This window comes from Phocoena sinus, chromosome 15 (assembly GCF_008692025.1).
Source record: "Phocoena sinus isolate mPhoSin1 chromosome 15, mPhoSin1.pri, whole genome shotgun sequence".
In the NCBI taxonomy this organism is placed as follows: Eukaryota; Metazoa; Chordata; class Mammalia; order Artiodactyla; family Phocoenidae; genus Phocoena; species Phocoena sinus.
Genome location: NC_045777.1, coordinates 49,184,513 through 49,200,348, shown reverse-complemented (window position 1 = coordinate 49,200,348; position 15,836 = coordinate 49,184,513). Strand labels below are relative to the sequence as shown.

The 15,836-nt window shown below is 42.9% G+C and overlaps 1 protein-coding gene across 1 annotated transcript in view; it reads left to right on the top strand.

The window, feature by feature from the left end:
• The window catches only part of PCSK2 (proprotein convertase subtilisin/kexin type 2), a 211,138-nt gene that overhangs the window by 18,417 nt on the left and 176,885 nt on the right, over positions 1-15,836 (top strand). The window contains 1 exon segment of the mRNA XM_032605784.1: positions 1,855-1,959. Coding sequence (XP_032461675.1) covers positions 1,855-1,959 — 105 coding nt within the window.

The window sequence follows — 15,836 nt, the reverse complement described above, 5'->3', positions numbered from 1 at the left end:
AAAGTTCCCATATACCCTTTATCCAGCTTTCCCAAAGTTAACCTCTGACAAAACCATAGTACAATTTATCAAAGCCAGGAAAAACATGGATATAGCACTATTAATTAATCTACAGATTTCGTTCACAGTTTTCCAAGTGTTCCACTAATGTCCTTTTTTTCTGATCCAGGATCCAATCCAAGATATGTGTTACATTTAACTGTCCTGTCTCCCTCGTCTCCTCTGGTTTCAAAAATTTCTGCAGTCCTTATTTGTCTTTTATGATCTTGAAGGTTTTGAAGGGTACTAGCCAGTTATGGGTTTGCCTGATGTTTCCTCCTGACTGCGTACAGGTTATGTATTTCTGGCAAGGAAAGTATGTAAGTGATGTCTCCTTCTCAGCGCATTGTATCATGAGTCACATGGTTTTGGTATGTTTCATCTATAGTGAGGTTAACTTACATCGCTTGGTTGAGGACGTCTCTGCCAGGTTTCTCCACTGTAAAGTATTATTTCTCTTTGTTTATCATTATATTTCCCCCACTAATTTTAGCATCCTTTGGTGACACTTGCCAGCCACAATTATTTATGGTGTTTCCAAATGGTGATATTCAATTTCTGTTCATTACTTCTACTTTTGTTAATTGGAATTCCACTGTAAGAAAGAGTTTTCCATTTGCCTCTATTCAAATTTAATTTTTTAAAAAAAATCAGTAAAACAGAGCCAGAACAATGTCCCTCCAAAGCTCACTGGTGCTCTATAGCCCCAAATTTCCTTTCTTGTGTTAAAAATTCTCAGATGCTTCATGCCCTCCAGAATAGGCAGTAAAACTCCAAGTTCACATCACCTGACAGTGGCCATAAGCACAAGTCTTTGGAGAGCAAAAGATAAGCACACTTACATATTCTTTCCTTCTCCCTCCACCCCTGCACCTTTTTGATCAAGTCTTATCATTACCCTGAGTACAGCAGCAGGGTTAAGTAGAGAAAACATTCAAGAATCACTGAGCCTGGAAAAATGCACATGAAATATTTATGTTTAATTCTCCCTGAAGAATGTGATTTTTAATGAACAGGAACAAAATCACAAATGCTACAGTGTTCTAAAAGATTTTCACTTGCACACCAGACCCCTGGCCAAACTTGCTGTGCCCTTGAAGTTCATCTAGTATCTGCTACTCTGGCCTCAGCCCCCCTCCTCCTTTGCCAGGAATGTCCTTCGAGGGCCCTTATCTGGGCTGCTCCTGGCTGGTGTCACCAGCTGACAGACAGAGCCAATATTATTGTAGAGTTTCGAGTCTGCACAGTCCTAAAAAAATGAAGGAATAAAACATTGTTTTCAGCTAGCTATTTGTTCCTGTTATCCATTGCTGAGTAACAAACCAACCCAAAACTTCTTAGTATAAACAACAACCATTTTATTATGTTCATGGACTTGGGATCAAAGATTCATACAGGGTACAGCGTGGATGGCCTGCTGTGGTCCACATGGGGCCCATTTAATGGGTAACGGTCTGTAGTTTTCTCTTCTCGTGATACCTAAGAGAAGAGAAGGGAGAACTTGGTGTGGGGATGAATATAAAGGGAAGGCTCCATGGAGGAGAAGAGAAGATTAAAAGATGGATAAAAACTAAAGTAATGGAGGAAAGAATAGAAGGTTTGGGGGGAGGGGAGGTGAATGGCATTGCATAAGAAAAGGTAGGGAAATGGGGAGGAGAACAGTGACAGGGAACCAGAGTGCGTGCCAAGTCTGATAGGGGGTTAGCAGGGGTTTTCTCACATACATTCCCATCCCAGGGAGCCCCAGCTCTGGGGTCCCTGTTCTAGGGCGCCGCCAGAAGCTAACCATGCCTGTGTCTGTTTGATTCTCCACAGCTCCCCTTCGCTGAAGGCCTGTATCATTTTTATCACAACGGCCTGGCAAAGGCCAAGAGGAGACGCAGCCTGCCCCATCATCATCAGCTAGAGAGAGACCCCAGGGTGAGTTTTCCTGGAAACCTGCCTTCTAACCTCTGTTGCCGAAAATGAGCCCATTGTGGGGGTGTACAAGGGAGCAGGCATGAATTTTGAAGTTAAGGCACTTGACGTGTAGGCCAAATGGATCCCTTGCAGAGTGGTCCTGGGGACTCTGCTCCTCTGTCTTACGCGTAATAATTAAACCCTTGATCGGCCAGAGGTGGGGGAGTAAACAGGAGTACCACCTCTTTCCTGGCTTTTTCTCCTGCATTACCGCGTGAGGACTGCTGGTTGCCCGGGGACAGGCTTTGGCCTGAGATGGATGGGAAGACACCAAGCAGTTTAATAAGTCATTTTATGGACGGTTTCTACTGGTGAATCCACATGCTCTGAGGAGACTGCCATGCCCCATATGGCCAGTGAGCGATCAGCTCACAGTAGGCAGTGGGCTTCTCCGTGTCCAAGCATGACTGAAGCCACAAGACCTGCTCGGCCCCTCTTCCCACACTGCTCTTTCTGATCTAAGTCACCCCGTGCCCCATGTTTTCTGGATGCTCATGACTCCCAGTTTTACCTCCAATCTTTACCTTCACCAGCTCTCATTTCCTACCCCCTTTCCCCTCAGAAACATAGATTCAACTTTCTTGTAACCAAACTTATCATCTTGGCCATAAAGTAGCTCCTTTTCCAGTGTTCCCACTTCCTGTTTTCTCAGAATAGGAACTTTGGGCGTCGTTGAATCCTGACTGTCCCCACCTCCTCTGCCCTCCCCACACTCATTCAACTGGGAGATTCTGATTTCTCATATGCAATTCACCAAGAGGGAAATGAATAATCCAGGCAGTTTGCTCTCTGTACACTGAAGGCTTCATACCCTCTTCCCCAGGACTTGGGTGACAGTGGATGTGAAGAGGGTCAGACGTTTGAGTTAGAGGTTTAACATGAGACTCCTTTGGAGCTGATGGAATCTGGAATCATTCATGTGGGGCTTTTCATGTGAACGTTTGACTGGGTTTAATGTGGCCTTTAATTAGGAACGCAGATGAAACAGACTCCCCCGCAGATCACCAACTGACAGGCCACAGGCAATTTTCCTTTAACTCCTCAACCCAGGGGATCCCACATTCCCTAGAGTGAAAATACTGCTCTGAGAAGCTACTTTATCTTTGCTTTTGCAGTAAGATCCAAGCTGCCGGTGCTGTCAGCCCATGCCCAGCATTAGTAAAGGGTCTGTTGTAGAAGCTGGCACCATTACCTAAGGGAGGAGCTCTCCTTTCTGTCATCACAGCCTTGGCCTGGCTGTATCAGTTCAGTGTCTGGGGATGCCCTTGAGAAGCCCTGGACAGGGATGCTGCCTGTCTCACCTGTGGACCCAGAGTGGGTACCAGCAGACAATGACCACTCTGGGGCAAGTGACACTGGTTTTCCCTATGCTCCCTACTTGCCCCATGATCTTACCCTTTATGGCCAATTTTTTACTTTTATTTATATAATTCTTAAAAGTTCCTTTGGTTTCTTTTCTTCCACAATTAAACACATTGCCCCGAGATCATTCAGAGAAGCACATAAAAGAAATTGGGGCAGAAGGAAAGTGGTGCTTAAAAGGCTTGGATAGGGAAAGAGAACCAAGGAACAGTGAAACTAAGAAGCCATTGTTTGCTTCAGAGAGACTCCTCAGGCCCATTAGTAAGATTTTCTTATTTTTGCAATTACTTGAAATGATCTTTGAAATGCTGATTCTTGAAGTGTAGAGTAATGTTTATGAAAGAGAAGGAAAGATGGGATGGATAATAAGGAAGGAAATCATGTATTGGTGATTCTAATCATTTGTCTTCCTCCTCAAAATAGTATCTATTTTAACCAAAAGGAGTAATCGTTCCCCATTGCCCATTATAAGGTCCCAGTAGCCATCTGCCTTTACCTGGTGGGGGTATCCATGTACCTGCCCACAAAGACCAAGAGAAGAGAGCAGCAAAACTAAGGTCGTAAATCTCCCGTATCTTTTTTTTTTTTTTTTTTTTTTTGCGGTACGCGGGCCTCTTACTGCTGTGGTCTCTCCAGACGCACAGGCTCAGCAGCCATGGCCCACGGGGCCAGCCGCTCCGCGGCATGTGGGATCCTCCCGGACCGGGGCACGAACCCACGTCCCCTGCATTAGCAGGCAGACTCTCAACCACTGCGCCACCAGGGAAGCCCTCCCGTATCTTTTATCTGCCTTCTCATCAAGGTTAAATGTCAGGGCTGCTGTCAATAATAAAATCATTTTAGGAAAAGAAATAAAGCACAAAACCTCATAATTCTTTGCAAAATGAAAAAAAACCCCAAGAAACAAAAAGCCCTGCTAGTAATGACTGCCTTGTTCCAAAAAACACATTAGATTAAGGCCTCAGTCTTTCTTGCAGGGTGTTCTTGTGGTCACCTAATTTTGGCATCGGGTGACAGGAATCGAGTGGCTACTCTTAAACAAAAAGCATCGATGATGAGATGAGCCGTACAACAGCAGTGTTATGAAGATTCTGGAAGCCCTGTGGGTTTCTAGACCTTAAACTAAGGGCAAACATGTCGAGTTAGGATACCTCAACGTGGGGTTACCCAAGCACATTCAAACAGGTTTCAAAAAGAGAAGTAAATACACGTATAGAGAGGAAAGGGGAAGGATCAGGTAGTTGAAAAGGATCCTTTTGTCTCTTGCACAGACGTTGCTAGTTACTTTTCATGAATCAAGATCTTAAGAGCAAGTTGTTTTATCCTCCTCTGAAACATGTTGTCTCCTAGACTTATCAGCTTTAATCATGCTCGCAGCCCCAGCTTCCTTCTCCCCCTGTCTCTGCATTACTTCCTGGCCTCTCTCACTAGCTGTCCCCTGGCTTGTGAACGACAATACAGAGCCCAAGGAGCCATGTACATAAGTCCCGGGAGGGTTTCAGCTTCTATAGACTCTCGGGGCTCAATCTACCTAGGTAGCTTTTTAGCCAAAGAAATTACCAAGATCTCCTATCAACCCAACAAATAGAGAAGAAAAAGATAGAGGACCAAGCTTACTTTTGGTTTTGTTTTGGCTTCAGAACAGAAATTTCAAGGATGTTTGTCCCTCATTTCACGACTAACTTTTATGTTTAAGGAAAAGAAGAAAACGACTAGAAAGGGATCACATGGACTTTTTGTCCAGGCCAATACAGGGCTGCTTTCAATATCTTTATATTTGTTCATCAATATTTAGGGCAATAGCTAAGAAAAAGATTCTGGTGCAGACTGTTTTAAAGGTATCCTCTTGTCTTTCCATTTCTTTCTGCTAAAAAGCCTAGCATAATGCCGTGTAACATCATTTAGATGCTAAAAAGCAAAAACTGTGTCTTTTTGATTTCTGGGTCTCTTCGTATAGTGCAGTTCTGAGCACACAGTAGATGCTCAAAAAGTGACTGTCAAATGAATAGATGGATGGTTAATGATTTTTTTCAGAGTTTTAATCTATGAAATAATATTGTTCATCTCATCTTATGTTTTCACCACTATTCTAAAAAATGCATCCACTAGGGAAACAGAAGTATCACCTTCTTTCTAACGCTTCCTTTAAATACATTCTTAACTGTGGGTAAAAGAATCCAATTCATTTCATCATTTTCAAGTCTTGTCACTGAAAATCCTATGAGGAACCAGTTTTTAATTTCCAAAGTCACTCTGTGTTCCTGATCATATTCAAAGTCACAGTGCAACCACCGTAGCAAGAACAACATGTTTGGAAAGTGTGTGGATAGCTAAAATAACTTGAAGATGTAATAAATAAATCCAAAGCTGAAATGAAATAATAAAACCAAAAATTCCTTCTCAGCATCAAGGTCAAGAAAAATAATCCATGTTCAAAACCTCTGTGACATTTGTGAAACTTTAGCTAAGAGCAGCATCAACAGATCTTAAAGTCAAACCTAGCTGTGGTCCACAGTCTACACATCAAACCGCATACGTTCTACAAGTTCTTGAAAAGCTGCTGGGGAATAGATTTATTTAAGACATTTGTTTCACAGTCCTGTTGAATCATATCTGCTCATCTGACATAGAGAGCATTGAAATGAAATACGTTCAGAGACATAAAGACTCACATCGTTCAATAACACCCACCAGTTATATGGAAGCCAGATAATTTAACAAAAAATAACCTGAACGTCATTTGTTGCGAGAAGTTATATTTGATTCAAGAATTACGAACGTTTATTTCCTTTTCTCAGCAACGCTACTAGACCATCCAATTATCCCTTGGGATCATTTTTTAAAAACATCTTTATTGGAGTATAATTGCTTTACAATGGTGTGTTAGTTTCTTCTTTACAACAAAGTGAATCAGTTATACATATACATATGTTCCCATATCCCTTGGGATCATTTTTACACCCGTTTCGAGTCAGAAACTCCTATCGGTCCACTGAAACCTTTTCTCAGTTCCCCGGTCTCAAAGAATGTTTCATGTTTCCTCTGTTCTGTACACAGGAGCTGTATCTTCCTAGCTTCTTCCTCATCCAAGTGTATTCACATGTCTTATGACCATAGATATCAGCACATGATCACATAGTGATTCACTTATGTCCCTTAAAGGTCTATTCTGAGGGTATTTGTGAGTTTTCAGGGCACTCCAAAAACCCACAAAAGTTAGCTTCACTGGATAGTCTTCAAAAGTCTCACAGAACGATACAATCTGAACAAAAAAGAATTTTGCCTATTCTTTAAAACTAACTGGACATGACTGGTGTGATCTGTTTGTAAAAATCTGAATAATGAGTGAATCAGGGTTCCTTTGTCCCTGGGACTTAATAATACAATAATTGATATTATTTTTTAATGGATTCATTATCATAGCTGAAACTCAGGTGGTTGACAGAAGCTGGGAATGGCTTATAATTGCTTTGGGTCCTTCAGCGGTTCAAACAAGCAAAGAAATTCATTTACCTTCTTCCTCCACAAGTTACATGAAATTTTGTCATAATCGCTAAGCTCTTAGCTTCCAATCGTTTTCAAATACCTAACATCAGTCACAGTAATTTGTAATGATAAGGACAATCCACTTGATGTATTGTGTCCTTCCTTGGATTAATATTAGATAACTGTTTGATCACAGTCGTCCCTCAGTTTCCACAGAGAATTGGTTCCTGGACCCCCGCGAATACCAAAATCGCAGATGCTCAAGTCCCTTATGTAAATGGCATTGCGAAGTTGGCCCTCCGTATCCGCGGGTTCCACATCTGCGGATACGGAGGGCTGACTGTACTTCGATTAAAATTTGGAGCAGAGAAGAAAAAACACAATTATGTTCTGGAAAATCTACTTTCAAATAGAAAATGTCGTGGAGAAAAATGCCTTCCCTCACTTTTTGTTTTGGTTTTGACCAAACCTTCCTCCAGTGGGTGTGTCCTCTCCTTACTTCACAGTGACGCATGAGAGTCTCAGCCTGCGGGACTGGTAAAAATAGATATTAGATCATTTTAGTGCCTTTAATAAAAAAAAATTTATAAGTCCCCCCTCCAGAAAAGATAGGTTGGTTTATTTGGTTGGTTTTGATTTTTATACCTTATTAAAAAGTTTTGTTTCTCTTCCTGGACCGGGGAACAAACCAGTGTCCCCTTCATCGGCAGGGAGACTCTCAACCACTGCGCCACCAGGGAAGCCCTAATAGGTTGTGTTTTAGTCTCATACTTAACTCTAAAATGGTGAGGTTTGAGGTTTTGAGATACTGCTCTAAGAAATGTATAGAAATCCCCTAATTTGTCTTCTGAATGTCTTCTTTAGGGAAAAAAAGAAAGCCGATAGATTTAATTATATTTTACTTATTTAGAAACACAGACATGGTGAGTTTATTATAAATCGTATAGCAAAGACAATAGTAATTTGAATTTCTGTAGAGCTTTTATTCCAGAGGGCATTCGTGGCTGCCTTTTCTTTATCTTCTCCTTTCCTTGTAGCATGAGTTGGACCAACAGATGCTATTCCATCTTGAAATGGAGGTAACAAAGAGGTTGACGTGTGCCTGAGTCACACGTGAGTTTGAAAGCCCAGAACAGCAGTTCGGGTCCCCAACAATGGTGACCATCTTTTCCAACCTGGATTTAGGTCTCTTGGTCAGACAAGGGAACAACCTATTTGGAATTGGGATTCTCACGGGGAAAAGGCTGTCCATGATGCACGATCATAAGAGCTCAATGGTCCACGAATAAAGCCGTGCAAGTATAGAGTTGCCCAATGGTGGGGTTTGACAGTGGAATGAAATTCCCTTAACTCTTGGGGCCTTAGAGGCACAGATTACCCGGAATTCCCAAGAGAGACTCCTCCGTGGGATAACAAGGGTTCACGGGTGCATCTGGCATGTCTTTTGCAAACAGGGAAATAAACTGGGGACATACGGAACAGAAATAAAGTGATGTTGATGCCAGAGAGCGCAGAATAAGATAGAGAAGGAGAGACAGAGGCACAGGAAACATTAAAAAGAAAAATTATAGGGTGCGACTCAGCCCCAAACCCACCTCCCAACAGTTGTCATGTGACCCCTTCAGTGACCTGGACCTTTCCTGTTCTGTTAACAACTCAATTTTCTATCATAAAAAAGGGAACCACATTGCCTACCTTGAAGAGGCAAATCACTGCATAAGGAGTGCGTAGCAAAGTTTAGCATCATTTCTTCCCTTTTTCCTCTGGTTTTCCCTCCCTGCTTCTCTCCACCTTATTTCCTCTCCTCAAAAATCCAGAAGCAACAAACACACGCTTTTAGAATGTGTGTCTCAGGGTTCAAGAGGAAAGCTGCTTTACAAAAACTGAACTACAAATGCGAGTGAATACCTGTACAGCGCAATCCCTTAGGAGGTCATTTGGGCTCATCCCTCTCAATGCCCAGCCAGCCAGCTAGTGACCCTCTGCACATAAGTGAGGAGAAAGCAAGATTACGCTCGTGACATTTCTGCAGGACCCAGACCACTGAGTAAGAAGAGGCCAGAGGGGATCTCTCTGGGGCTTCCTCTCAGTTTAATTTGATAAAATTGTAAGTTCGCGTCTGTTGAATGCTGTTGTCTTAGTTTGGGCTCCTGCAAAAAGCAAACCCTGAGACAAGAACTTAGAAGAGGGTCACTCATTTGGGAGGTTGATTCTCAGATGCACAAGAGAACGAGTAAAATGATGGAGGGAATGAGGAAAGCAAATAGAGTGTGAGATTTTTAGCAGGTCTGCATTTTAGGCAGCTGAGACTCAGTCCCACTGGGGGCCCTTCAGAACTGTCCCACAAGGAAGGTGGGTGCCCGATGAGTAATCTACTAGCTCTGTCTCTCATTTCTGAGCTGACCTGGGATGTTAAATCCCTGGCACTTCCGAACTGCCCTGTGCACAGGCTGAACAAGCCTCAGGACCAAGCAGAGTGGCAGATGGAGATGCTTGATGTAAGAAGCTGTCGGCAGTGGCAGGTGAACTCTTGCTGCAAATCCTACCATCCACCCTGTGCTAAGGATTTAGCAGGCATCATCTCATTAAACCTCAGATATCTCCTGCGAATTAAGTTGTATCAGATCCCCAGTTTACGGGTGAGGAAATGCGAGTTTAGGGAGGCTTGTGACTTACTGACCATCCTGTGGTTTGTAAGGGGTCCTCACACTGCATGGTGCTGCTCTGTCACTGACTTAGATTTTATAAATTAATTTCCCTCCTCCTCTGCACAAAGAGAATAATAGAGCAGGAAGATTCCAAAAGAAACATTGATTCAACGCTTTGCCTTGAAGCTTTAAAATATAACTCAGACAAAATAGACCCAGAGAGGGTAAATGACTTCTCTGGGGTCACACGACCATAACTGATGGGGAAGAAATAATAAAACTCACGACTCCTCGCAACACCAGATCTGATCTAAATAAAAAGCGAAATGAGGGACTTCTCTGGTGGCGCAGTGGTTGAGAATCCACCTGCCAATGCAGGGGACACGGGTTTGAGCCCTGGTCCGGGAAGATCCCACATGCCACGGAACGACTAAGCCCGTGCACCACAACTACTGAGCCCGCTCACCTAGAGCCCGTGCTTCGCAACAAGAGAAGCCACCACAATGAGAAGCCTGCACACCGCAACGAAGACCCAATGCAGCCAAAAATAAATAAATAAAAGCTAAATGAGGATTGATACTGCTTGTGGACTTGTGATTCTTTAAGACCTTGTTCTCACTAAATAATAACTGGATTCTCTAAATCAGAAATAGTGTAATGGGAAAATACGAAGTTACATCATTGGCTTATGTGATTTTTGTGAATTCAATGAACTCAGCTATAAATAGCAAAGTGAAAAAGGAGGGGAAATAATAGGAAGGTGGGCACTTCTGCTCATGAATCTGCTCAACTGGGATATGCCCTGAAGTGGCGTGAATAAGTAGAGTCATCTGAGAATGCAGTCGGCCTCTCTCCCTCCTGACTCAAAGCGGAAGCAGTTCACCTTTCTGGGTGAGAGACTCCAGCGTTTAAAGATGATACTTTTGATGCAAAATATTTCCTAAGCACAAGCCAACGTGTTCGTCTGCTGTGTGAACAGTAGGACAGGACCAGGTTCCTGTGGAAGGAAATTCCACACGTCTGTGATGTATTGAGGCACAGTACATTGATTTCTAACTTTCCTAAGAAATTTTCAAAGTTCCTTTTGACCGTGCATAGTTTGCACTTTACCCACTTCAGAACTCTATCCCTGCGGTGTGATTTCTCTACAAAAAAGTAAACAAAGATGGTATCTTAGCTTGGATTTCCTGGAAACTGACTCTGAGGTGGGGAGTTGCATGTATAAAAGACGTCTCTAAGAATGTGGTGTGCAGTGTTTTCATCTCTTGTGGTTCCCTCCATCCTCAAGCCAACAACACACATCAGATCATTCCTGTGCTTCACATCTCTCTCCTTCCTCTTCTGCTTAAGGCTCCTGTGACTCTGTTGGACCCACCTAGATAACCCAGCATAATCTCCCTCTCTTGGTCTTAGCAGATCAGTCACCTTAATTACAACTATGAAGTCCCTTTTACCATGTGATATATCGCATAATCACGAGAGTAATGCCAGGGTCTGGAGACCATGGGGACTAAAATTCTGCCCTGAGCCTTGGTCTTTCTGGAAAAGTTGGCATGCCTCTAGGGTCAGCAGCTTTCTCCAGGCAGCCCAGCTCCCCCCGCACTGCCCTGCTCCTGGGATTGCATTTAGCTCAGAGGGAAGCATGAATTTGCAGGCATACAACCCTGACCACGCTTCGAGCCCAAAGGGTGAAGCTGAGAACCCACGGGGAGCAGCTTCTGACTTAGCATCCCAGCTGGTGACCAAATTCATTTTCTAGACACCTCATCAAGAGGTTGGCTCAGCAAGTGTACACCTTCATGGGTTACACATTTTGAGAGTGACTCGACGGCATCTGGAGAAAGGAAGGTGTATTGTGAGAGGAAGCAGAGGAGAGATGCCTTCAGTGGTGCTCTAACCTGTGGGAAAAGCTGATCTGCCCTAATCTGCTGGTTTTATTATTCAGCAGGGAGGACTTTCTGTATCTCCTCTGGGCGCTGCAGATGTGCCTGGCTTCCTGCCTCAAAGAACTGCTGCCAGTGATATAATTAACTCTTTGTGGGGAGCAGGGGAGAAGTGTTTACTATGGATTCAGAAAGGCACAGGCAAATCTGCTAAGGAGTAAGCCAGGGCTTTTCTAGTTGTTGTGAGCATATTTTAAATGATCACTCCTGCTCACGCTGCCACGCGTACCAAAAGAGAAGGAAGGACACTCTGGAAGACGCCCTTCCGCAAGCCCAGGGATCTCCGGGGAGTCTTAACTGTCTTTGGGAGAATTCTAAGAAGCTCTAATGCAGAGGAAAGCAACAGGGAAAGAAGAAAGTGCTTCTGTATCGTCTTCATAACTCACGAGATGATGACCCTCGAATGGTGAGCTGGCAAACTTTTAGGATTTTCTACCAAAATCTTCAATGTTTTTAAGGCAGATTTCTCCTGACCTGCCTTACCTCGTTCGTTCCCCAGCCTTCCGCAAGATGCAAAGGAAATGCCTTTAAATATGTAAAATGCCTCTGTTATATCACCTAAAAATAAGCATTGTGTACGCTCATTAAACTCACAATATAACTCCATTATCTAGTTGCTTGCTAGCAAACCGTTTATTTATTCAGCAAGTATTTACTAAGCTCAACTACACGCTGAGCACTGTTCTAAGTGCTGGGACACAGCAGGGAACAAAACAGACCAAGAATTCCTCCCGTGAAGCTTATATACTAGTGGGGATGAAGGACAGAGACAAAATCCAGATGAATAAAGCAATTACATGACTGCTGGTGAAGGTGTTATGAGGATAAATAGAGAAAATTGTGAGGAAGAGGGAGTGGCAGGGGAGGGGTGTTATTTTATAAAAAGCATCCAGGGTTGGCTACTCTGGTAAGGTGACATTTACATACACACCTGAAGGAGGTAAGGAAGGTTTCCATATGGTTGTGGAGAAAGGGCATCCCCAGCAGAGGAACCAGCAAAGGTAAAGGTCTCGTGTCCAAGGGGCACTTGATGTGTTCTGTGAACAGTGAGAACACCAGGAAGGCTGGGAAGATGGGAGCCCGGGAGAACAGGGAAAGAAATGAGGTCAGCAAGGAAGCAAGACCAGAGAAGACATTACAGGTCAGGGTAAGGACTTTGGATTGACTGAATGAGATGGGATTTCTCTACTTTGGGGTGAATTATAGATGATGGAGTGGGCATGGGGGGTGCACTCTGGAAATCAGGGAGATCAGTGCAAGGTGATGGCAACTTTTCTGGAAGGATGGTGGAGAAAGGATGCTGGCTTAGACCAGGGTAGAAGCTGGTCGAGGTGATGAGGAGCAATATTTAGGAATATTCTGTGAAAGTAGAGACTTCAAATTTGCTGATTCTTTTGCTGACAGATTAGATAAGGAATGGAAGAGGAACAGAGAAGGCAAAGGTAACTCTAGAGCTATTGGCCTGAGTTATTAGCACATGGAGGTAGCATTTATGTAGATGGACAGATTGGGGGAGAAGCAGGTTGACTGGGAATCAAGAGAGTAGTTTTAAGCATGTTAACATTTGAGGGTTGTATTGAGCATCCGAGTCGAGAAGTAAAATAAGCGAAGGGATTTAAAAATTTAAGATAGTGTTTGGAGCTGGAGACATAAAGTGGGAGTCGCCCACACGTTGATAGCACTCAGTGCCATGAGACTAGTTGAGATTATCTAAGAAATGAGTGTAACTAGAGAAGACAAGCTGCGTGGGACGGAACCCTAGGGCATTCTAGAATGTAGAAGCCTGGGAGACGACTGGGGACCAGCGGAGGAGAGAGAGAAGGGACAAATAATAGAGGAAGAGGACCAGAGTTCAAGCAAAGACTAATCTAGTCGATGTGCCCTACCTTGTTCACATCTTACCAGAGTATCTTGGCCGTCCCTATAGTTATTTCTTATGAACCACTTAGAGATATCAATGGAATATACTTCAGTTTTTCCATCTCTAGTCTATTTTTTCTGAAAGAGTATTGAACTTCAATGGTGCAAACATGAGATTATGAAATAAAAATGGTGGCATGAATTTTATCTCAACCAGACACTGCTGTATCTGGGCTGGATGGTGTCACATTCGACTCAGAATGGATAAGAATCAAGCTTCTAAAACCTCAAGCCCAACTAGGCAATATCTCAGAGCCAAGACCCAGTTCTGTGAGCTGCTGGGTGAAGTTACCGGGAAGCAGCCTCTGTGTGACGTGGCAAGAGGAAAATCTGAGTTGGGCATTTCTTTTTAATTTTAAGGAACTATAAAAGCTGTGAGACAGATCAAGTTTGACTGTAGACCCGAAGGTAAGAAACCTTAATCAGCAATTAAAAAATACAAAAATCCAAGCTGTGTTGACTCAACCTCGATCACATTTTCATGGATTTCAGAAAGATAGAGTTCTTTAAAATAATTCCCTGTTAAGATTCAATATCTATCTAGAAAGTAATTCCTCACTCGTTAAACCACTGCTCCAAAGTGAATTGTATTCAACGCTTTGCTGAAGGAGGCTATCGGTGTTCCTTAATGGTGACATGAACAAATGGTTAAAATAAGTATGTCTATCTGGCTAAGATCATGTTTCATGAGACAAAGTTATGTTTGGAGTTGGATAAGCCTCAGAAAGTTTAAAAAAAAAACACTCTAAAACCCTCTTCGGCTATTTTTAAATTGGTTTAGCCATTTTCCTTTTATGATGTCCATTGACATGTTTGTGATCACATCTTCATCCATAAACAAGCTTTGTGCTCTTAAATCTAAGTCAAGGGAATTTAGAAAATGAGAGGAATTGAATTCTTACCATTTCAGGTGGTTTCAAACCCTTTTGGGTTGAGGAGAGGAAATGACTGAAGCCAGGTCTGGAAAAGAGTAAAAAGCAGCGAGACAAAGAGATTCAGGTCTGAATAACAATCCAATCGCTGGAGTTTATCTAATTGGTTTCCCATTATCTGTACCAAAAGTACTGTGTTTTCCATCTTCTCTCTGGCAAGTATGTCCCATTTAGCAGTAAAGAACCAACTGCCTGAGAGAAAACAGGTAAGACAAAACAATTTTCTATTTTCCATTCCCCTTGAAAAGGAAGAGCAGCCCACCCCGTGTAAAGAATTGCTTAATGGATGTCAGTTTGTAAGGACACCTCAGAGAAATGACAGGAGAAAGCCCTCCCAGAGAGCAGAAGAAAACCAAAGTGGTTCAAATCTATTGTGTGGAAACAGACTCAAATAATTGCCTACAGGGAGAAAAGGAGCGTGAAGGAGGACATGCAGTCTGAGGTTGTTTTGGGGTTGTAACACTAGCTCTGATACCGACTAGCCACATTTCCTTGACAAACCGTTTTATCCCCCAGTCTTCGGTTTCCCTGTCAATACAGTGAAGAGTGTAGAGTAGTTAGCCTCTGAAATGTCCCTTCAGGTGTTGATATCTGAGATTCCAGGGGCAACTCTGAAGTTCCTCCAACTGGCTGATGTGAAAGCCAGAACTGAAACCCAGATTTCCCACTAGTTTGTGATCCTTCCTTTGCATATCTTTACTTTCATCTGAGAAATGGGGATTTTCTTTAAACCAATACTCTAAAGTGTTTGGAAGAACTAGCGTTTATGTTAGTATCCTCATCTTTTACAAGAAAATTTCACATTGTGTGTTGTTCAAACTAGTTCACCAGAGCCCTAAAATTCCACTTCTTGCCTCAAGGGAAATGCTAGATGATGAGGTGGAGGTTTTTCATCCACCTCAAAGATAATAGGTTCTCTATCCTGTTTTATGGATTGGGATTTGGTGTAAGATTTCGTTGGGCAAGCTGGGTGTGATGGAGCAGAGGTATTTCAACTAAATAAGTTAAGTTTGAAAACTAGTGATTTCTAATTAAGTTCTATTCTCCAACCCAGGCAATCAGTGTGTCAGATCAGGATCACAAACAGAACGCCTAGAGAGACTGGGCAATTAAGTTACCAGTTGAGGTGGGTTGGGTGTAAGCAAAGCAGTAACTCAAGCAAGAGGACAAATGATCACATTGTCTTCTGCCTCTAGGTGGGAATACAATAGGGAGTAGTGGGGACTGTGGAAAACCGGAGTTACAACCCTGTCAAAAGGAGGAAGCAGAACCTCTTCCTCAGATGATTGTCACCTCACAAAAATGGAGGTCCATGGTTGCCAGATATCCCAGTTTTTCAAGAAAATCAGAAAATGCCAACCATTGTGCAAAATCTTTGTGCTTCTTAAAAGTATTAGTGACTAAATAAAAAATTCTTAACACGTGAAAAAACTGAAGAAAATCTGTCAGCAGAACAGATTTGTCCATGGGGCTCCATTTTGTGATCTGTCCTCTTCATCCTCCCAAAACAAGATGACTTGGCATCGGGCAAGTCACCTCTATGACAA